Source organism: Lepidochelys kempii, chromosome 8 (assembly GCF_965140285.1).
Source record: "Lepidochelys kempii isolate rLepKem1 chromosome 8, rLepKem1.hap1, whole genome shotgun sequence".
In the NCBI taxonomy this organism is placed as follows: domain Eukaryota; kingdom Metazoa; phylum Chordata; order Testudines; family Cheloniidae; genus Lepidochelys; species Lepidochelys kempii.
In genome coordinates this window covers 15,807,475-15,831,100 of record NC_136387.1, presented here as the reverse complement: position 1 = coordinate 15,831,100, position 23,626 = coordinate 15,807,475, and the positions used below count along the sequence as shown (strand labels likewise).

At 42.7% G+C, this 23,626-nt stretch overlaps 1 protein-coding gene and 1 long non-coding RNA gene across 7 annotated transcripts in view; one reads left to right on the top strand and one right to left on the bottom strand.

Annotated features, from left to right (window-relative positions):
- LOC140915648 (uncharacterized) overlaps positions 1-23,626 on the bottom strand; it is an 80,631-nt gene that overhangs the window by 42,358 nt on the left and 14,647 nt on the right. The window lies entirely within an intron of this gene.
- SHROOM1 (shroom family member 1) overlaps positions 1-23,626 on the top strand; it is a 75,001-nt gene that overhangs the window by 44,233 nt on the left and 7,142 nt on the right. For 4 of the 5 annotated variants that reach the window (XM_073355666.2, XM_073355662.2, XM_073355664.2 and 1 more), the window contains 3 exons: positions 11,919-14,745; positions 17,499-17,569; positions 21,594-22,277. In XM_073355666.2, coding sequence (XP_073211767.1) covers positions 12,028-14,745; positions 17,499-17,569; positions 21,594-22,277 — 3,473 coding nt within the window. In that variant the 5' untranslated portion in view covers positions 11,919-12,027. Of the gene's footprint in view, positions 1-7,901; positions 8,029-11,918; positions 14,746-17,498; positions 17,570-21,593; positions 22,278-23,626 lie in introns of those variants that run through there. The other variant, XM_073355665.2, reaches the window with a different exon arrangement.

Genomic DNA, 23,626 nt, shown 5'->3' with positions numbered 1-23,626 from the left:
GAAAACTTGTCCTTAAAGGAAGGATAAGATTTGTCCTTGTTAACTGGCTGCAGCTTAGGGTCACCATTCTCCCTCTGTACAGAGATATTTGCCAGAAATGTAAAATGTTTTTATGACCGATTAACTGGGCTGCTAATATTTTAACAGCAGTAGAGTACTCCATGAGTAACTGTACTATGCCTTAGGACTGGTGCCAGAGCCTGAATCCTTTACTCACAAGAGAATCACTTGCACAAGTATACTCAGTAGGATTTTTCAGGAAATCTCTCATTGTTACACTCTCACTAGTGGCAGTAGGAGTTCTAATGCGGACAGGGTACATGCTTTTATCGCCGTGTTATCCATACCTGATCTGAGCAGAGTTACTGTCCACAGAAGAAATGCAGAATGGACAACAACCGTGTAAGCTTCTGTACATTGACCTGCTATTATTGATATTACTATTGTACTTAGGAACCTAATCAAGGATCAAGGCCTCATTGTGCTAAGCACTGTATGGCCAATTCAGAAGTAGCATAGTCTAGTGAAGAGAACACTGTCTTGAGACTCAAGAGATGGGGGTTCTACTCCAGCTCTGCCGCTGATCTGCTGTGTGACATTTGGGCAAGTCACTTCCCCTCTGTGGCTCTGTTTCCCCTGCCACCCTCTGTCTTCTCATTTATTCAGATGGTAAACTCTCAGGGATTGGGGGAAGAGGCGGGGGTGGCAGCCTGGGGGAAGGGGTGGAGTGAGGGTGGGGAGGAGTTGTTCCGGGCCCCGCACACCCTTAGGGACTGCCCTGCTCAGGGCAGTGACCGTCTCTCCCTACACAAAGGGGCCACGCTGGGGTCCCTGTGTACTATTGTAATACATACTGTAAATAATAACCAATGGAAATCAAGTTGGCCTTAACTTTCCATTTCAAATTTGTACCTTGAATGGTTAGTGACTTTATTTCTTCCTTAGATTTCTGAATGGTACACTACTAATGCACCTGACTTCATCTGCTGTTTTTCTTACGTTTTTTAATTTAATGCATGTCATTGTAATCCTCCGACAAGGAAACGACAATATATGCTACATGCCTCGAATGTGTACATTGTTCCAGAATTGTGTACTACAGGGTTGCTTGGACATGTCTAAGACCCAGAGACTGCATTCTATGTGGCGGCTTAGCCACTCAGCGGCTTAGGAAAACAATAGCATCGTTTTGATATCAGTTGCATTTTGAATGTGTTTCCTTTTTCCTTTTGCAGAGGGGTTTTAGCTCCACATAATTGTTTAAAACACATTCAGATTGAAGTTTCCGATTTCAGGATTTAGGGGAAAAGAGCCCAAGAGTGTAACAGGTGTCTCATTTACCCTCTCCCCCTTCCCTTCTTCATTTTGCCCAATCTGGGTCTTTGTTGTATCTCAGGCTTCAATCTGCAGCCTCTCCTAACAGTTTATGCCCAAGACCACGGCTTCAAGCCCAGTCAGACAGGTCTTTTCTCTTCAGGTATTGAAGCTGCCTCTGCGGCCTTGGAGAGGCTCATGTTCCCTGCAAGTGTAAGGTCTGCTCAGGTTTCAAAAGCAGGTCTCAAAAACTTAGGGAGGACAGAGACTAAAACTATTGTTGATGGAGTGTTCTCTGAGAACTGTGGGGTGTGAGTCTCCTTCCTGTACATTGGCTTCGGCTGCTCAGAGAGACCCGATGACCATTCCTGCTGTGGTAAGTGAAGACCCGGGGGGACAGGGGGCCTTCAGAGTCATCCAGACTGCCAAAAAAGAAGAGACCATATAGTCTAGAATGAGAATCCAAGAGAAGGAGAAAGCCACCCTTTTAGACTGGGTTTAAGAAGACCTTGAGTCCTGGGATAGGTACTTCTGAGGCTTCTACTTCCTCTGATACCAAGACCCCAGCGCCAGGTAAAAAGATCATGAAGATCATGCCAGGTTCTGAGAAGCCATCTGGTAAACAACCTTGAGCAGCATCGATACCAATACTGAATCCGTGTCTCCGAAACACAAGGACTCATCTATGAGCAAGGCTAAATTGTCTTCAGACCATGGTGGGAGAGTGCCTGGTCAGACTACCCCTCAGTACTATCTAGGCTTCCTGGTATCATTCAGGTATCATCATCCTTTTCCCACAAAGTCCTTTAGATCCTGAAGAACCTGAGTTACCTTTGCTGAGTGGTACTGAGAGAGATTTCTCCCTAGTATTGACTTACCTTCTGGAGTTGAGTTACCCTCCTGAATCCAGGAGATTGGTTTGTCTCTCTTGACCTGCTGGACACTTATTTTCATATAGGCATGCACCCATCTCACAGATGTTTCCTACATTTTATAGTTGGCAGGGACCACTATCAGCATTGTATCCTACCCTTTGGCCTCTCCACTGCCCTAAGAGTTTGTATTAAAGTCTTCTAGGCCCTCACAGCCCAACTCCCAGTGTAGTTTCAAACAGAACTACACCAACACAAACTAGATATCTTTTGGAGTATTGCAGCAGGGTCTACGCAAGGCAGTCGGAGTGCAGCACATTGTGCACTTCGCAAACGATGCCCCTCTTGCGCACTTTGTCAGCACCATGTGAAAGATTCCTAGTCTGCTAAGTTAACAGATGTAAACAGGTTTCAGAGGAGCAGCCGTGTTAGTCTGTATCCGCAAAAAGAAAAGGAGGACTTGTGGCACCTTAGAGACTCACCAATTTATTTGAGCCTAAGCTTTCGTGAGCTACAGCTCACTTCATCGGATGCATGTAAACAGTATCTAAAATTGGTATGAAGGTAAATGCATTAGATTCTGATTCTAATTTTATGGCCTTGCTGTGTCAGTGCTTCCCCTACTTCCAAAGCAAACTTTCTGTGTCTATTTTTCTTTCTATCGCAGCTTCAAAAGCTCCAGGACTCTGCTCTTTGCCAGATATCCAGTGTTTTATCTTCCTGAACTTCTTAAATGTGGCTCCAGCCTTACCCCACTGAAGTCAATGGGAGTTTTGCCATTAGTAAACCTATTATGCTTGGCATTTTCACATGGTGGCCCCTTATTCAGGGCCAGAATCTAACTTCTGTGTCTGTTTGGATTGTCTCTAAAAAAAGCCAGCGCTCTTCCAAGAGTCAAGTAGATCTTTCAGACTTAAAAATAGTTTGGTTAATTCTATTTCCCATTTGCATTATTCTGCATGAAAACAATTTTATTCCCAAAGAACCCAGCACAAATTTCCACACTATGCTGCTGCTCTGCCATTGCTTTACCAGAAGCTAGTTAATTTGTTTACTGTGCCTTGCAAGTCCAAGTTCCTTTTATAAATTAACTTGTAGCTGCCCCTCTGCTTGGCTGCTCTCCACCTTCTCTCTTGGTTCAAAATGAATGATACCAGGACTGTCTTTGAAACAAGCCAGGAATGTGAGGCTTTTTGTTCAAACAGCAGCATCACCAGTGAAATCTTTCTCCCCCTGCCAGCTGGAAATGTGCATCATAGGGGATTGTAGATTAAAATTCTGGTTAGTTCTTGACTTTTTTTTCAGAAAGGAAGACCATCTATAACTTTGACTGCGTTTGGATATAATTTGAATCTCTTTGGAAAGTGGGTCAGTATTAAGGAGCTTGGCATGGAAGGTTTTGAAGAATCTGGTTTCTTTTTATGTTGGTAACTAATTAAAATCACTGTGATCATCAGGTTTAAGTGCAGTTTTAAAGGGGAAATACTGAACTGGGTCACTGGATGGGTCCTCTCTGACTCTGCCAAGCTTTAGTACCTTCTGTGAATACATCCAAGAGGTTCTGTGCTGAGGTGGGTTAGCTAATGTGAATATTTGTTATGTTTAATAGCTCCAAATGTCTTTAGCCAGTTTGCTTTATCTGCTTAAGTGAACTGCTTGCGGAGATGTTGCTCATTGTACTTGATCCCCATGCATCATAAATAATAATAGTGTTGTGTCAATGTCAGGTGCTCCATATTTGGTCCTATAAACATAGGGTGTTTTTTAAACAATTGGCAGAGTTGCTTTCATGTACAGAACATTTATTATATGTGAACTCTTAGCAGCTGCTGCTGCTTTTTCCATTGCATTTAAGTGTCTGTAAGGGAGTTCTGAGTCTCCCAGTGCTGAAAGTATTTGCCTCTCTTTATGATGTATATCTTGCTGCTGACAGCACAATCTGTGAAGACAGATTGAGTCTCTAGCAGCATTTAATTTTGGTGGTCCCTCTGCTATCAGTTAAGAGAGATTTCACAGGATGTAGAGTTTTAAGTTAGAGGATAAGTGGCATGAAAGCTTAACTGAAGTAATGAGCGGCTTTTATGACGCCCGTCAAACAAGGCATGAACTAGTACTTGCTTCTCAATGAGTCTTTGTGGAGCAACTTACCAGTGTGTCCCCTGGGACAGTATACTGGCCCTTGTTTGTGTTTGTGTATTGCATTAGAAATGATTTACTCCACATGTATTTCAAGCCTGTGAGCAAAGCCAGCCCACTATGCTTTGGGCTGGGTAGCTTAATTTTTTTATTTAAAGTAAAGTTAGTGCAGATGAAAAGTGCTGGATTGGCCGGGGTCCTCTGTTTTACCTCTGAATAGATAAAGCACAGGCAGGGACCGCAGCTGCTGGTGCACCTCAGCCAGATCCTAGAGGGAGCGCTGCTGCATGAGTGAACACGTCAGTCTTCATGGCTCACAGTGTCGATCTGGGAAAACTGGCTGTGCCATTGGTGAATTCTGTGTGAGATTATGAACTCTTTGTGTGTATCTTTGCCAAGCTGCAAACTCCACTTTGACTCTGCAGTGCTTTGCCTTCTCTAGTGTCCCTTTGCCTCCGTGGTGGACTGAAATTCCAAAGGTGGATGGCAAAGGGCTAACAAAAGAGGGCTAACGTTAATTTATGTGCCTGCCATACCTCTGAAATGTAATAGTTCTAGACAAAAGACTGGCTGCCAACCTAGGGTGACCAGATAGCAAATGTGAAAAATTGGGGCGGGGTTGGGGGGGTAATAGGTGCGTATATAAGAAAAAGTCCCAACTGTCGGGACTGTCCCTATAGAATCGGGACATCTGGTCACTCTATGCCAACCAGGAGAACTGGTTCAACAGGGTAGAGATCACCTAACAATGAAGTCACCTGGGAAGATTCTGTGATCACCTGCTCATTCTGCCCAGGGAGTCACCTGACAGAAGAGACTGGAAGTTTATAATGGGCAGAAGCGGCCTTTGCTCTTTCAAGGGAAGCTAGAAAGGGAAAATGTGTGTAAGGTTTATTTTTTGTATGGATCTGAGTATTGCATGTGTGATTAAGTGAAGAGCAACTGTGTTGTATAACTCTGGGCAAAGTGTCTCTGTGTTATGTGCTATAGCCACAACGTGCCTCCTGAGAGAGTTAAACTGTAACCCAGAAGGTTCACATCTTCAGTGAGATTCTTGGAGAAGGTGTGTTTAAGCTACTGGGGTACCCTAGGGATCAGTGCTCTTTCTGGAGGCCTAGGCAGGTGGGTTGAGGGACTCTTTGAAGAGGTAACAAGACAGAATTGGTGCACCAGTAGTGTGCCAGAGAGGCCAAGGGAGATAACAGTGTGCAACTTGCTGAGACCCAGGGAAGTTTGAAATACCAGGGGAAACCAGAAATGGGATTCCCCTCACAGCAATCTGGTGGGTAGCCATATCTGACACACTGCTCACTCGAGTGTGCCTCTGCTGAGCTTAGCAACATGTTGTAAAATTAACGCCTATTTTGATGGTGTTTTTTTGTGATGGATGCGAATATGCAAAAGTTGACTCATTACTGACCTGTGCTGGATTCAAACTAGTGGCCTAGAGGAGATAGTCTTGGTATCCTAGGGTTAGTCCCTGAAGAGTAATCTAGTTCCTTCTAGTTTTATTTGTTTTGAATGTAAAAAACATATCCACTTCTGACACTGAAGTACAGTGTTGCTACGAGTGGTAGAATATGGCATTGTAAGAGGTACCATGAAAAATTATCAGTTGTGCATGTTCCTTTTGGATGACTAGGTGGAAATGTATGTAGGGACAACTTATTCTGTTGTATGCTCCAGCTGTCTCCTGTCAACCCACCTCCTTTCTTCTCTTTTTAATCATATTCTTGTTCTCCCTGTTTATCTCATTCTTGGCTTCTCTCCCTGTCCTATCCTTTTTTTCTTGCTCTGTGCTTTTCTCTGTCTTTGTATCTTCACCCTTTCTCTGTTCCTGGGTTCTACTTCACTATACCTGTTTTTTCCCCTCTCCATCTCCCCCTCCTCTTCACTTCACTTCCCCTCTGTTTTTCTCCTTCTAATCACTTTGTTTTCCTCTGCTCAGTTTGCTTTCGCTCTTTGTTTCCCTTCTCTTCCTCACTCGATCCCCTCCTTTTCTCTAATTCATTTTTCCTCTTGACTTTTGAGACAGACACGTGTTTAAAAAATTCTTTCCTAGATGAACAGATTTTATAAAGACGTACGCAACCCCCTAAATGTTAAAACCAATCCCAGCTAACATTAAATCAAGAGTGAGTATGACCACGCTGTGCAATCGCAGGGGAGCTACACAGAGCGATTGGATTAACAGCTGGTGCTAACAAGCTGTGCCATGCAGCTGCCTCCCCACTGCATTACTAACTCCAGCGTTAGCAGCCCTCAAGCTTCAATCCATTTTCCCCCGGATGGGCCAGCTAGCTAAAGTATTATTTAACTTGAGCTAGAGATTTTTGTGTGTGGACTAGAGTCAGGTTAGGGGCAATAATGGAGTTCTACCTTGAGATACACTGCAATGGAGATAAGACTATTCTGTATTCTTGACAGTGACCCTAATTTGACTCTTTTCATTAAACACCTGAACCAAAGCCCATTGAAGTCAATGGAAAGAGTACCACTTCAGATGACTTTGGAAAGGGTCCATGAAATACAAACCCACAAAACACTTAAGAACATGCTTAATATGAAGGCTCTTGATAAACTGGAGAACTGGGCTATAGGCAGCAAAATGAAATTCAACAAAGACAAATGTAAGGTGCTACACTTTTACATTTGTGAAAAAACAAATGCACAAATAGAGAGTGGGGGAAAGCTGACTTGGGAGCAGCACTGCTGAGAAGGACCTGGGAGTTGCAGTGGATCACAACCTCAACATGAGTCAGCAATGCGATGCTGTTGCGCAGAAAAGAAAGAAAGAAAAAAAAAAAAAAGCAAATGCAATTTGGTTGCATTAACATGCATGTGTCAAGGTTCCTTCCCCACTCTAAACTTTAGGGTACATAAATGGGGACCTGCATGAAAGATCCCCTAAGCTTATTCTTACCAGCTTAGGTTAAAAACTTCCCCAAGGTACAAACTTTGCCTTGTCCTTGAACCCTATGCTGCCACCACCAAGCGTGTTAAACAAAGAACAGGGAAAGAGCCCACTTGGAGAAGTCTTCCCCCAAAATATTCCCCCCAGCCCTACACCCCCTTTCCTGGGGAAGGCTTGATAAAAATCCTTACCAATTTGTACAGGTGAACACAGACCCAAACCCTTGGATCTTAAGAACAATAAAAAAAATCAATCAGGTTCTTAAAAGAAGAATTTTAATGAAAGGTAAAAGAATCACCTCTGTAAAATCAGGATGGTAAATACCTTACAGGGTAATCCGATTGAAAACATAGAGAATCCCTCTAGGCAAAACCTCAAGTTACAAAAAGACACAAAAACAGGAATAGCCATTCCATCCAACACAGCTTATTTTACCAGCCATTAAATAAAAGGAAATCTAACGCATTTCTAGCTAGATTACTTACTAACTTTACAGAAGTTCTGAGTCTGCATTCCTGATCTGTTCCCGGCAAAAGCAACACACAGACAGACAAACCCTTTGTTTCCCCCCCTTCTGATTTGAAAGTGTCTTGTCTCTGGCCAGGAGGGATTTTATAGCACTGTATATAGAAAGGTGGTTACCCTTCCTTTTATTTTTATGACAGCATGCAAGTCACGGGAGGTGACAGTACCGCTCTATGCTCTGCACTGGTTAGGCCTCGGCTGGAGCACTGTGCCTAATTTGGTCATCAATTTATACAAGGATGTAGATAAACTGGAAAGGATCCAGAGGTGAGCAACAAAGATGAGCAAAGGGATAGAATGCAAACCATATGAGCAAAGGCTGAAAGAATTGGGTATCTTTATTTTGGAAAAGAGATTAACAGGGGATATGATAGCGGTCTTCAGATACTTGAAAGGCTGCCATAAAAAAGATGGAGAAAAGTTGTTCTCTTTTGCCATGGAGGTCAGGACAAGAGGCAATGGGTTCAAACCACAGTTTAGTAGATTTAGATTAAATATCAGGAAAAACCTCCTAACTGTAAGAACAGTAGGACAATGGAAAAGACCTGTCTAGGGAAGTTGTGGAAACTTCTTCCCTGGATGTTTTCAAAAGGAGGCTGGATAGCCATCTGTCTTAGATGGTTTAGACACAGCAAACCCTGCATCTTGGCAGGGGTTAGACTAGATAATCCTGGCAGTCCCTTCTAACCCTATGGTTCTAGGATTCTATGAATATTGAGCAATGAGTAGGCGCAAGGGTGAGAGCAACCATACTGCAAGCCACACTTGAGCTACACAGAGTGATTGGATTAGCAGTGCAGGGTATGTCTACCATTGGAGCTGGAGAGGTAGATTCCAGCTCAGGGAGACATACCTCCGCTAACGCTGATCAAACTAGCATGCTAATATAGAGTGGCATAAGTGGCGGGATGGACTGCTGCCTGAGTACATGCCTAGCATCTTGGATGGGTATGTACAAGCCTGGCGACAGAAATTCCAGGCCTCAGGGCCAGGGCTGTCCTTAAGGGGGGGTGGGGACTGGGGCAGAAGAGATGAACCTGTCACTTCCGGGACATCCCGTCACTTGAGGGACCTACCCCGTGCCGGCCCGCGGGGCCCAGCCCTGGAGTGTTTGCGCGTGCCTAGGAGCCCTGTGGCCCGCCCAGGCGATCTAAAAGGGCCCAAGGCTCCTGGCCACCGCTGCCACGGGCCCCCAGGCCCTTTTAAGTCATCCAGGCTCCTGGGCATTTGCCCCCTTTGCCCTTCCCCCATCAGCAGGCCTGGATATGTACTTGGCATGGCTAGCCCACACCACTGCAGCTACACCCTTGTAGGGTGCTAGCTCGACCAGAGCTAGTGTGGGTATGTCTCCTTGAGCTGGAATTTACACCTCCTCTGCCAAGGGCATACATACCCACAGAGCGATTGGATTAGCAGTTGATGAGTGGTGCTAACTTGAGCTCTAGCCTGTTGTTGCATTCTCACTGCATTACTAGGCTCCTTCTAGTAACTGTTCCAATGAAGACTAGCCCTGAGAAAGAGAAATAATGGACATGATCTGTGCAAAAGTATTGGACTCTTCATTTTTCAAACGGTCTGATGACTGCTGAGTTTTGGTGAATTACTCTTTAGCACTACTGATGTCAGCTGTTTTTGGTACCATTAAATATCAATACACCTAGAAATATGACAGGAGCCTTTTGAAATCTGCATTAGTTTCCTTTTGTTTATATAGCCCTCTCTTTTGGTTTGGCTAATGTAACTAAATATTAACACAGCAGAATAAGGTTTGAGACATGCAAACCAGATGTACAGTAAATCTTTATGTAAAGCCCAGGTACTGACAAAAGACATTCATTTGATTGGGGCTGGTGCGCTAGCCAGGCTTGGATTTACTTATTTAGAAAGAAGAGTGACAGTTATACTGATAAAGGTGATTGAATAGAATTGTTTTATAGGAAGGAATAATAATTAGTTAATCTGAAAACCAGTTCCTAACAGATAGTATCTTAGACTAACAAGCATAGCAGGACAAAAAGAAAAGGATTTAGGAGGTATTATAGTTTGGTACATTGAGAATGGGCCTGGTTCTTTTCTCAGGTATGCTGGTGTAAATCAGGAATAATGCCACCAGAGTGTCACTGGTGTAAAATTTGTGTAACGTCAGAATCAGACTCATTTCAGTTCTGAACAAACAGCAGATATAGATAAGTGATACCTTAAATATAGTAACGGATTCAGTTTTATAAAGCTACAATTTGCAGGAAGTCATACAAGCTTCCAGGTTCCAAACACGCATCTTAAAAGGTTAACAGGGCAAGTACACCTGCAGCCACACCAATTTGCACTGTAATCTCACCAGTCCTCACAAACTCCACATCAGACCAGGTCAGTACCTGGTTAAGGATATGTCTAAACTGTGCTAAAAAACCCACGGAATGGAATCTTAGAGCCTGGATCAGCTGACTCAGGCTTGCAGGGCTCAGACTGCAGAGCTATTAAATTGCAGTGTCTATGTTCGGGCTTGGGCTAGATCCTGGGCTCTGAGACCGTCGCACCTCCCAGGGTCTCAGAGCTCAGGCTCCAATTTTGTAAGCCCACAGCCTGAGCTTCATGAGCCTAAGTCAACTGACCTAGGCCAATCATGCCGCAGGCCTTTGTAGTGCAGTGTAGACATACCCTAAAAGATCTTCAAGGTACTAGCAGGAAAACATATTAGTGATTTAGAAAGAGGTGCTTTTCCCTTTGAGTCAGTAATGAATTTATGTCCAAGCCTGGTGTTGGGGGAGCTGTCCAGTTGCAGGTGCAGTGTTTAATGGTAAAATGGTCTGCATCTCTGCTTTATCCAAAAGTCCCCAGGGCACTTTTTGTGATAGCTGGGATGATAATCCTAGCATCCTGCCAAAATTCTAACTCAAGTAATTACATTCTACTGCCCTAAATTTTCTGTTTTCAAATTAATAAGATATTCTTCACTTTCTGTCCTAAAGAGTTGACTTGTGCTGTTATAACAACTGCTGTATTCAGTGTTGCATGAAATGACCCCCCTGTACATTTCCTTTTCTTTTACGCACCAGTTCATGGAAAGTATTGGATAAAGTTGCCAAGCATTAGCATGAACCTGGAGCCATTAATGGATCAGCAAAAAGAACGAGGAGTACTTGTGGCACCTTAAAGACTATCCAATTTATTTGGGCATAAGCTTTTGACACGAAAGTGGGTTTTAGCCCACAAAAGCTTATGCCCAAATAAATCTGATAGTCTTTAAAGGTGCCACAAGTACTCCTCGTTCTTTTTGCTGAGACAGACTAACACGGCTACCACTCTGAAACCTGTCACCATTAATGGATCAGACTCCAAAAAATGGATTGAAATCTAGTATTCATCTCTTTGGGAGTAATTTATTTTATTTTTAAAAATGCCATTCCTGCGCAGTGGAATTCAAGAGGAGCTGGAGCACAAAAGTTATGTTTAGAAGCAAGCATCGCACGTGTTTTCTTTCTATGTAACCCATTTAAATACACACATTTCACATTCCAGTCACACTTTACAGACATTAACATTTACTTTTAAAAGTTAAGCTACTAGAATTAGAACTCAGGAGATCTTGGCTGCCACACCTGTGCTTAAATCACTGGACTCCCTCTTTCACAGTGACTAATGAAGGCCTTTCCCCGCCCCAGTACTACATGAAACTTACACCAGATATTGCTGATACAATGGGAGAAAGAATGGAATCCCAGGATTTTCCCACTTCTTAGAGGTCACATGTTATCTGTGCTCCTTATAAAAACAATTTGGTTGAAATATGCTGAATGTAAATTTTACACTCAGACCCCATTGATTATATTTAGGGCCAGAGTCTCAGCAGATGTCAATAGAGCTACGCTGATTTACTTCAGGTTCAATGGGGTTACAAATGGTTTACACCAGTTGAGGATCTAGTACATAGTCTAACGCCAGGGCTGTAACCAGGGTGGGGTGAGTGGGGTAGCTTCCCAGGCTGAAAGTCATGGGGGTGGGAAAATGGGGCAGGGAAATGAAGGGGAAAAAACAGTAGGGAGTGCACAGATGCTTGCTTGCCCGGGGTACTAAAATGCCTAGTTACGGCTCTGTCTAAATCTGTAATCATCCTTCTCAATGGCTGTTTTTCAAAATGTTTTTGTTTTTCTCTCCAGGATCATCTACCTACACATGAAATGTGCTAAATACAGTAAAACGTGCTGAGTCACAAGCAGGGAGACTTAATCTGAATTCTTTTCCTGGAGGAGCTGGCTGATAGTAGATATGGCTTCCTATGGGAATGAGATCGAAAGATGGAACCTCAAGCAAGCTGGCCAAATTGCAGAACTGTTGGAGCCAGTGGTCTCACCTGATTATGGAAACAGGCTCTCGCCACTTAAGTCCATCAGCAGCTTAGACCACCTCTTAGATTCTGCTTACAGCTCTTTCTCTGGTGGCTCAAACGTTCCAGAATATCATTCTCCACCATATTATAATGAAAACTATTGTCTGCCCTTAGAGCGATTGCCATATATGGACTCGGAATATGTAAGAGGAATTTATAATCCTAATGCAATAAACTCTGATCCTAAACCCACACATCAGCACAAGTCACTGGAGCTGGGTAGTCATCACAGCTCCGACGATACTGGGCTCAATGGACAATACAGAAGCACTCCTACCCATGGGACTTTATGTCAGCCACCATCACCTCTGGCTTTACCCCCTCGTCCACCATCACCACCAGCACGACTTCATAGCTATAAAGCTACCAGAAATTTTGAAATTACAAGAGGGAAATCTAATTCTGGAAATCATTTTGACTATAGTGTGCAACTAGCTACTTGTGCTCAGGATATTAGCAATGTCCTTCTCCCCTCTGATTCAGGGACAAACTGGGTATTCAGGTCAAAGAATGAGGGGCTAATGACTGAGGAAAGCAAAGAGAGGGATCCATCCCAAGATGGCACAAAGCAAAACAAGCCTCATATTTTCATCAGACCCTCGTCTATTATTTTTCAAGAATATTTAAAGTCTGACTCTTTGGCTAAGACCCCAAATCTTTTCTGTACTCAGAATTCAGTCCAAGCTTATAAAATTCCTGAGGAGATGAACTCTAAGTCCTCTCATCCACTGCATACCAACCTCAGTGCTGTTAATGATACACAAGAGAACAAACAGTATCTTTTTGCCTGTGGAGTACACGAACCACTCTTTAGAGAAGCAGATTTGCAAAGCAGAGTCTCAGAATCCAGCCAACAAGAGGGACAGTTTCCCTGCATTCAGTGCCCATTCTGGACTGAAGAGTATTCAAGCTTGGATCAGGATGTATTGGAGAGTAGGGCAGGCTTAAAATACATGGACAGTCCTCTTCCAAGTGAAGATGTGTCTGAGAAACTGAACAGCTCCGAGGACAAGAATCAGTGCTCTGGCTCCAAAGAAGAAAACAGGAATGATGTTTGGGAACTACTTCTCAATCAACATATCAAAATGCAGAAATCACCACTGTCCTACAGCTTGGAAGGTGTAGAAACAGAGCCTATTCACCATGGGGAATTGGATTTTGGAAATAAGCAATTTTCTGATAGTGCTGACCAAACATCTTATTACAGACCAAACAATGACTCCCCATCTCAATTTCCAAATGGACTCCAGAGTGAAACACAATCTAACAATAGCAGTCCTGACCTTAACATGAACCCAAAGGAAGAGGACACCCTAAATCCTGTTCATCAAAGAAAACACCAACTTGAATTTCAAAAGAAGCTTGAAAGACAGCCTCAGGATGATTCTGCCAGTGAAAAAATAAACAGGCAGACAACTCCTCTCCTTTATTACCTTTCTGGTGGGAAAAACACCAACATTCTGAGTCACAAAAATGACACTCAGCAACATGAGGACTCAGGAAGTTTGCCTAAGACCTCTCCAAGGAGCAATCACCCTGTTTCTGCACAACCTATAGAGATAGAAAGAGAAATTAGCCAGCTTCAAAAGAACAAACGCCACCTTCAGTGTACAGGGGATGATACCATTAATGAGACTGATGATGTAATTCTGGGGAGCTCTGTTTCATCGGTGGATGAGAGTTTCAAGAATGATTACAGGGAAAAACTTAAAGTTGCTCAAAGAAAGGTCCTGAGAGAAACATCTTTCAAAAGAAAGGATTTACAGATGAGCTTGCCCATAAGGCTGAAGCAGAAACCCTCCAAAAGACCGTCAATTGAACATCTCAGATCTTTGTCCTTATCCAGTGCAAATGAGGATGCCAAGTTGATTCCTCTTCCCAAGTCTCTGGAAAACAGCAGCAAAGAAGAAGAAACAAAGAGGCCACAAGCTGCTCGAATAGGAGGAAGAAAAAGGATAACAGAAGAACAAAAGAAATTGTGCTATTCCGAACCTGAGAAGCTCAATAAACTGGACGATCAGCAAGATCAGGGTGATCTTGAAAGATCGGAAAGCACTGGGGTCAGGTCGGATGAAATTAATGAACAAGATGCAGTGGCAGCCAGAAGAAAGATTCTGGAAAACCGAGGGAGTGCGCTTGCCAACTCCAATCTCTCCAAGACCGAGTTGAAGCAAATCCAGCATACTGCACTTATTGAATACATGGAACGAAAGATTGCACAAAGGCCCGCTAGTGCTCTGCACAAACCGCCCCTGCAGAAGAGGCCTTCAAATGCTAAGAGGCTTGCTGAGGGCAAGACTTCCAAACCAGATATTACCAGAAAGACCCAAAATAATGAGGTAATCTGCCAATTTCTCTCTCCAGAAAGAATTCCAGAACCCTCCCCTGCTTTAATTGCCACAGGGATCTGGACCAACAGACACAGTGCTAGTTCTTCGGCTACTGAGACAGCACATTCAAAACCCAAGTCTGCTGTCAGGGAAACAGACGGAAACTGCACCAGCAAATGTGCTTCATCTGAAAATCTCATTCCATCAGGGGCTTCTGCATCCAGCAAAGGTCGAGAACGATCAAAATCGTCATCTTCTCCTGCACAGGTATGAAAGATATTACAAGGTAATTTCCAGTTTTTGGCCAGACTGTGAACCCTTTGCTTATACTGGTGAGTAGTTGCTCACATGAGTCCCCATTGCTCACCAATGGAAGTAAGAAACTAATAATCTGACCCTTAGTGAGCTATAGCCTGTTCTTGAAACCTGGAAGAAAAAAAGGAGGATTTTGTGTTTGTTATTCTATAGGAAACCTCACAGTTGTTTGCAAATCGTATGTTTTGAGTTTGGTTGGAGGAACAGATTAGAAGAGAGAATATAAAATTAATTGTTTGGAGTTCTAAAAGCCATCCTACCAAAAATGTTTTAAAATATTATGTTTAATTAAATGACAATAATGGTTGTTAATTATTGGCATGCATAGTGCTTTGCAGACAAACTGTAGATTTTTCTTTTTTTTAATGGAAAACAAGTTGCTAATAAGTTTGCTTGGAGGTTGAAAACTTAAGTGCATTGCCATAGATAAAAGCTCTTACATGCTAAGTATTACATGCTCTTTCAGGACTGGTAGAACAAACAGGGCTGGTAGAAATTCATCTGAAAAGTCCACAAGGAAAGATTTCTGGATTTTGAACCTGATTTGACCATTAGGAGAGGAATTTGGGTAGGCTGCCAAGGAGGTAGAGGGGTAGCTTGCAAGCCTGCTGTATCCTAAGTATCTATGAGGAAACTAGAAGAAACGTTTTTCTCCCAGATAAGTCTTTTGAGGGAACACCTTTTAAGTGGTTTTTGCCCTGAAAAGCAAAGCCATATAGAAATCTGTGGGTTCCAGTTGACAGAATTAGTGCAAATATTTTATTTATGTATGTATGTATTTATGTTTGTCTGTCTCTTTTGGCTCTTATGAAGTCTTCCTGCCTATACCTGAGTTTCACTTTTGACTTTTTTAATTGAACCCAGATTTTCAAACTAAAACTCAGCAGAAACCACTGAGCTTTGTCTAGTTATACATTGCAACTTTGCATCCTTCCCAGTTTTCTCAAACCTCACACCCAGCCACTTAAAAAAACTGAAGATAGCTAGACAGATACTTTTGGATAGTTATCCTGATGAAATTAGATTTCCTGTTTTTCTCAGGTAGAAGTAATTCATGGACACTGCAGACTCGCACAGGATGAATATGTGTTCATCACTGTTTATTTAGAAATCTGTTTTATAGGACTGAGATTTCTGTTTCCTAGGTTGGTGGCTTTCCATTTGGTAGAAGAGAGAGAACCTTCCATGGATTCATCTCTTCTCATAATACGACTTCCCACACACTGTTTAGATCTCAAAATTACTCATTCTGGGATAGCAAGAAGATCTCTGGGCTACTTCGGGTACCACAATTAGGAAAATAAAACAATGGTTCTCATCCGATACCTCAGATACTGTCGTGAAGAGCATGTGATATAGATATTTACATATATAGAACAACATTGCTTAGCTACCAACAGCTAGCTCACCACACACCATAAAAGACTACAATGCTGAGTCTTTATGGATGGTTCCTTTTGCCCTTGCTCTTGACACAACAGCCTTGAGTTTAAATAATATGATGATGTGGCTTCTGGCAGACTCTAACACTTTAGAAGCCTGTTGGAACAGGTAAAATTGGCCATTTGCTTTATTTCCTACATGCTCAGCGAACATTGTCCCAGTGTCAGGGCAGAAATATGCACTTTTCAGTGCCAGAATTTGGAGGACAGTATATATGTCAATATTTCTGGAAAAGACAGATAAGGAAAGTAAACAGAGGCAAAGGGGAAAGAGAAGAGAGAGCCTTTTCCCCCGCCATTAGCGTCTTCTAGCTAATGGAACTGCCACTGAGATAAGAAACTGCCACCAAAGATGCCTATTTTCAGAACTGTAGACAAGCAAAGGTAGAGTCAATATTTTGTTCCTGTATTGTCTATCAGCATGACAGGTGAAGATTAGCCGTCTATTTGATCATTCAACCTCATGTTCCCATGGCTGTAGCTTTGAATTTTTCAAACTGTGAGCATGTTCGAGCTTAGCCTTGTGAAGAGTAACCCAGAACAATACCTATGAAGGCCATGAATGGGTGGGTTACCTCTGGGTTGGAGGATAGACTAGATTCTCCGATAAGCAGAGGGGATTGATTCACAGTTGCGAAGAACCTACAGATAATCAGTCTAGTGTGTGCCTAACTGACTGCCTCAGAGCCTGGAAAAACCCATCAATTTTGGATAGTTGAAGGATAATGGAATCAATTTGATTATGATGTATCTGTAGGATACCACTCACTGTAGTATCCAAGTGCAAGTAATAACCACTATTATACACTGGGATGAGCTGGACAACTCACTAGAAGTCCCTTCCAATCCAAAAGATTCTATGATTCAACAACCATGAAACAGATTATTGACTGTCTGGGCTTCATTAGATTGTGGGGCAGGGTTGAGCACTGTGTAAAATTTCTCTACTTAGGCATGTAAAATGTACCTTCCTTGATACTTCTCCTGTCATGGAGAAGTGCTGGTAATATCCCAATTTTGTTTGTAAATCTAGGAATCCTAACAAACATATATTTTTCTAAAGGGGAAAAAAACCTGATGCTAACTTGGGAGAGAATGATGGGAATTACAGGACTGAAAGGAAACAAAACACTTAAAATGCTTAGTAAACTGCTATCTAAGCTACTGTTGAGTTTCCACCTTAGTAGGCTTGGGGAGGTGCTGAGTACACAAAAGCAATAAGAATTTACAATGCTGCTCAAGTTAAGTCTTCTGCGTTTTCAGGACCTTCATAGATATACAACTTTTCCGGCATCATCAATTCAAGGTTGTGAAAACTGTCCCAGCATCCCCAGGTAAAGTTGTGAGAACTACTCTACCCTCCCCAGATGAACATTGATTTAGAAATTTTTTCAAACACTAGTGACCAGCTACATTCACTATGTTTCTTTGCAATACAGTAAATTTAATGTGATGTTAATTTTGATGCTCTATAATGTGATTGATTCCTAACTGAAGTCTGTTGTTTCCTAGTTTTTTTGGAAGTACAGGTCCTGCCAATGTTGGAAATAAACATGTGTTAGCTAGCAACAACAGTGTTTAAACACAGTTCTTGCTAGAAGGGTTCTAGAACGGTTTCCCTGACAAGCATGCACAAGGATTAGAAAGGTGTTATTAAACCATGCTTCAGTCTAATCCCCACCCAAATACCCACATGGCTACTAACAAACGTGTTTAATCTGTTGTCTCTCTTATGGCCTTGTTACAGAATTCTAGTTTAGTTCTCAGGCGTAAAACAGAATTTAAAAAAAAACTGGTCACATGGCCCTGGCCTACAATGAGGTTTTTGTTTGTGGACACCTCTCACCTCTATTCTGTAGAACCAGTTCAACTCCACTAGTGCTAACAACTGTTCAGAGTGCGAGTGTAGCTCAGAGCAGGGTCGGATGCTCCTCCTGCTATTTACAGTCAGAGAGGCACCAGTGCTAAAGCAACAGTGGGAGAATTTGTGAAAGTCCTGAATGTAGACACAGCCACTCTGTTAGACGAGTGCTGGTAAAACCCTGCTCCCATCAGCCATGTTTAGATACAGCTATTTCTAGCATGGCTTCTGTCTTTGTGTGGACAGGGCCTAAGTAGAGAGACTTTTCATTAAGTGGTAATTCAGGCACCTGTGAAGTGGTCTGATATATGAATCCATGAACTTCCGTAGCCCCTCAGACTGACACTGGTATCATATAATTCACAGCGTTTCAGTTGAAACCTGACACATCAATGAAGGAGGCTCTTCCATGCTAATAAAATGCAGTGTTGCATTTTCAGCAAGGAAGCGCTGTCATTTTAGGGTGGATGTTCCCAAAAGAAATGGATAGTATCATCATGGCCTTAATAATTGCCAAAGTCAGGGAAAATCTACCTCAGAAACTTGTAAATGTAGAGTCTGGTCCTGAGAGGTGTGGAGTATCTGCAACTCCCATTTGAAGCCGGTGGGGTTGTAGGCCCTCAGCACTTCTTGGGCCCCAAATGTACAAAATACTATTTAGAGATTTTAATCTTTTAAAAAAGATCATGGAGGAAATCATGCTTAGTTCAGAGACAAAAGGATTTCAGACATTAAAAGCACTGCTTATTTTCTAAGCACTTACCTTATATTAGCTATTCCTCACAACACCTCTGAGGTACAGGAGAGGTGTTCTCTCTATTTTATAAGTGGGGAGACCAAAGCACAGAGGTGATTCGACTTAACCAATGCCTCAAAAGGAGTCAGTGGCAGAGAAATCTGGAGTTTGATCCCCCAGCTCTGTGCTTTTCCCTCCATTCCAAGCTACCCCTCAGTCTGAGGTTTTTTTAGTGAAGGTTGTGAGGGATCACAATCCCTCCCTGTATCACAGGGGTGCTGTGGGGATCAGTTAATTAATATTTGTACAACACTTTAGAGATGAAAAGTGCTATACACATGCCAAGTTGTTGTTGTTATTATTAGGTTAAGCCCGATGTCCTCATCCAGTTTTCAGTCTGTCCTTACCTTGTTATGGGGAGTTTTATCTGAGTAAAAACTGAGTGAAAACAAAGTAAGTGCCACTGGATTTAGTCCTTTATTATGCATCTGGCTATAGGGAAATAGACTGCAATACAGCTGTCTTTACTCTGCTTCTTTTATTTACCCTTCTTCTATTTAGCCTTTGTGCTGCCTACGTGGCGATGGCTGAAATAATGATATCTTATTTCCCAGCTACGAAGATCCAAAAGGGAGGGACGGGAGTTTCTTTTTGAGAAATGTTGGTTAAAGGCAGCAACTCTGTGCTTTTGCCACCAGGGACTGCTGTAGCAGCGCAGAAAAGGCAATATTGCCTGGCAGCCTGCTCTGAAATGCTGAGTCGCTTCCAACCTCCACGTGATGTTAGCCAGGCATAATACAGCCACTGCACCACAGAGATGCATCTCCCGTCTAAAGGCTTTTACCTGACGAGAGATCACTTCAGGGCCTGCTCCTGAGAGGTGTGGAGCTTTAGTGGGAGTCACAGGTGCTCAGCACTTCTCTGGTTCTTCTCAGTGATCCTACAATCCCACATCCTTAGAATAGGGTTATTTATTCCCCAAATCATTTTCTTTCCTTTTAGGTAGCCTTCAAAATAATTTTTGCCTTTTTGTGGAACAAAAAAGGTGTAAAATGTACACAAAATATGCATGAAAAGGGCTGGAAGCTCTTTACAGTAAAAGACTCCATATTGCAAACCACCATAGCTTCCCCTCTTTTCCTCACTTGAGTGCATAGCTCCACCATCTGATCTCTGCCAAAAACAGCACCTAAAGGGTAGGCCAGACCTGTCCACAGAAGAACAACACAGAGATCCTGTCAGAATGCTTAAAGCATGGAGTTTATATACATTTTTAATAAATATTTACATAGAAAAGCTCCTAGTACTTTAATCCAATATCGCTTGCCTAGAAGAATTGGTAGAGGAACAATCAAGTCTTGCTTCAACCAAAAAAATGACACCAAAAACTGCTTGTTAATACCCACCATTAGGACTCCCATTGTTTTGGCCATTCTGTGTAGTGGGGCTGCTTGATACAGGGTAGCCTGTCTCAGCAGGACTTCAGTGGTCTGTCTGAGATTCCTGATTCCGGTGGAGCAGCTTCACTTCAGCAGATTATTTTTGATGCAACTGGAAGTGTGGGTGAGTCTATGTGTGGTCAGAAACTCTTAATACAGGGCAAGTGAATATGGGAGAGGAGGGAAATCCTGTAGGGACTGATTTTGCTGGCTATTAATTCAGGTGACTAAGTTCAGGTTTCATTGTACTACATTTATAGAGGAAACCATAGCCTCCTACTGTACAATAATATCTCCCTCTACCTCCCAACCCACCAAGTTCTGCCACTGTGCCATATAATACTGTAGCTGTGTTCCGCTGAACCTTGGTGGCAAATCCAAACCTGTCAGTGAAACTGGTGCAGATTTACTATGTTTGGATATTACTTGCTCCGAAAGATGAGAGCAGATTATCTTGCAGGCCTCACACGTGTGCCTTTCCTGCTTGTTGGAGAGTTCCGGTTGTCCCAATGTGCGTACTGTGTTAATGTAATACTGACCCTGCTGACAAGAAGGATCTCATTCCCTCCAGACAGGAACTGGCTAACTTCAAGGCATTTATCCAGAAGTTACCCAGCTTCTGGCAACATTTCTATTTTATAATCCCATTTGAAGTTGTTTTTTTCCCCCATTATTACCCATTACCTACCACTTTCTTCTCGTAATAACTACAGTTGCTGCATTTACCCTGCAGTCCAGGTCTCTCACTCAGGCCCAAGGAGTCTCTGACATGTCTACAGTGCTGTTCTTAGGCCTTGTCTCCACAGAGCCTTAGGGCACAGCAACCCAGGCTGTGAAAATAGAATGCACGCACCTGCTGCACGCTACATAGAGTGCATCAAAGTGCACAGTGGAATTTTCCGTGTGCGTCAGCAGGGTCCACACAGCTGTAAATTTACACCCCATCTTGCTGTGTGCTGCATCTCCATGTAAACACACCCTTAGGTGGTGGAAGAAAGGGATGAAGTAATTGTGCCATCCTGTCATGATGCTGTCTCACTATGAGATCATGCCGAGTCATAACACAACAGCATCACACTGATACAATGCCATGACTCAAACTTTACAATACAACGTCGGGCTGGCACACTCTTCAACCCTGATTGACAAAATGATTTTTCCAGCAATTGAGTATCATTGGTGGGCCTAGACTACAAATGCTGGCTCAAGGTCTTGTGAGGTTTGTATTTTACCTGCATTAAATAGTTCCATATAATAAATAAAATGCCTCCAAAGGGTGGCCTTAGTAATTAACTAATGTGAAATATGATTTGAAACTTTAGCTTTCCATCAAAGAATGAAGTTGACTTGCTGGAGGAAAAAGACTGTATTAGAGATGAAAAACAGCGAGTCTGTACAGCCAGAGGAAGGGGAAAGTCTATGGAAGAAATTGGAATTTCAGAAACTGTAAGACTTTCATTGTTGAGCCAAAGCACAGATCAGCTTCATCACATGAAAAGCCTGCACATCTTGCCAGTGCCTGGACTTGAACGTGGTAAAAACAGCTCAGCTGCAAACCATCAAAGTGATCTGCACAGCACCAAGTCTGTATCAGGAAATCTGCCCAGACAAACAAATACTAAAGACGTTGCGGGGCTCAAGAGATCAGATACAATGGTCCAAACACTTGGAAGGCTTCCTAGCACAACAAAGCCCTATGGCATTTCCTTAAGTATTGAAAATCTATCCCCATGGTGTGTATCCTCCCTGGGCACATTGCAATCTCCACTATTACATTCAGAGTCTCCTCTTCATTCTCCACTGGCCCTGTCTTCTGTGGAAGAGGACAATGTTTTCTTTAATGACTCCGTCACCAATGGCTTAGAAATAACATCAAAGCCTTCCTGTCTCTATGGACAAAGTGATACTTTAGTTTCAAGGACAGACATTCCAGAATCTCTCCTGACTGTATTGTCTTTGCAAGTTGCCTTGGAGGGAAAGCAAAGTAAAGCAGAACAAAAAGCCAGGTAACCTTTCTATTTCTAAATTATTGCTCTGTTGACATGTGATCTTCAAAATAATCACAGTACAAAACCATACCAAGCAGAAAGGACAGGCGGCCATATCTCTATGCCTATCTCTACAGCCTTCCTCCGTGCTCCCTCTTCATAAGACCCCATTCAGCTATCACAGATTTTTAGATAGAGTTAAAAATAGTGTCTGTGAAAAAGCCATTGTATATAATAAACTCATTAAGAAATTTGAATGGCCAGAGATCCACATAGTTTGGCCATTTATGTGCTAACTAATTTGTGCATTAATGCAACCATGAATTTGGTAATTGCATGTGCAAACATCATGATCACTTGGACATGCAATAACATGCATACACAAAACAAACAGTAATTGCACATGCAAACTGGCTGCAGAAACTACAAATGTTTTGTATGTTCATCCGTGCACCTAAATTGTTACAAAATCTAGATTTAAAGGTACTTTAAAAAGATGGCTGTGGTTATTCTATATAGCAAATGCAGTATGACTACAATTATTTATTCCCTATAGTCAGTAGCCTCTGCCATCAAAGCTTCTGTTTTAAGTGCTACATCAAAGCCCAAAACTTTAGGAGGAAACCAGCACAAAAGGAGAAGCCTCGACTCCTAAGACTACTGACTGAATGGATTAAATAAATGTTTCGCTTTTATCTACAAAACAAGTGTTACCTCCCCACCCCCATACGCAGCAACAACCCACAAAACCTCAACAGCTGCATGTACCAGGATTGTTGCCTCCTGATCGCCTCCTCGCGGCCAGCCCAGGCTCCACTGCGGCTTACCTCTGGTTTCCCTCTTCAGTCCCCTTAAGACTCCCACACAGTCTTTTTTGTGGCTAACACCCTCCTCCCTCCAAGTCTGAAGTTTTGGTATATAATAAAAAGAGTTCAAAATAATCCTCAAAATTAAGACCATCTCCCCAACCCAAATGTTTATACTCAGCTCTGGCCCCTCTACCACACAGAGCTCTTTTCCTATTATATCCCACTCTGCTCCTCATGAAGCCCTCACTCTTGGACCTTCCCAGCAGGAGCACAGCCTTCTGGCCCTGGCTTCCTTCTTCTGTCAGCATCTCCCCTGTTCTCAGAGAGAAGGCAGCATATATACTGCCTGCTTTCAGAGAGCTCCTCCTAGTTGGCTGCGAGAGAGGGGAGACCTGTCCCACACTACACTTCAGGGCTCCTGGTCCCAGGCCCTTAAAGGGACAGCGTCCTGGGTTTTTCCTCTCATCCAACTACTAATTCCCCATTACTGCTTTGACCATTTCCTGAGCCTTAGTTTAATTGTTTCTGGAACAGGGTTTTCTTGCCCCTTTCAGGTTT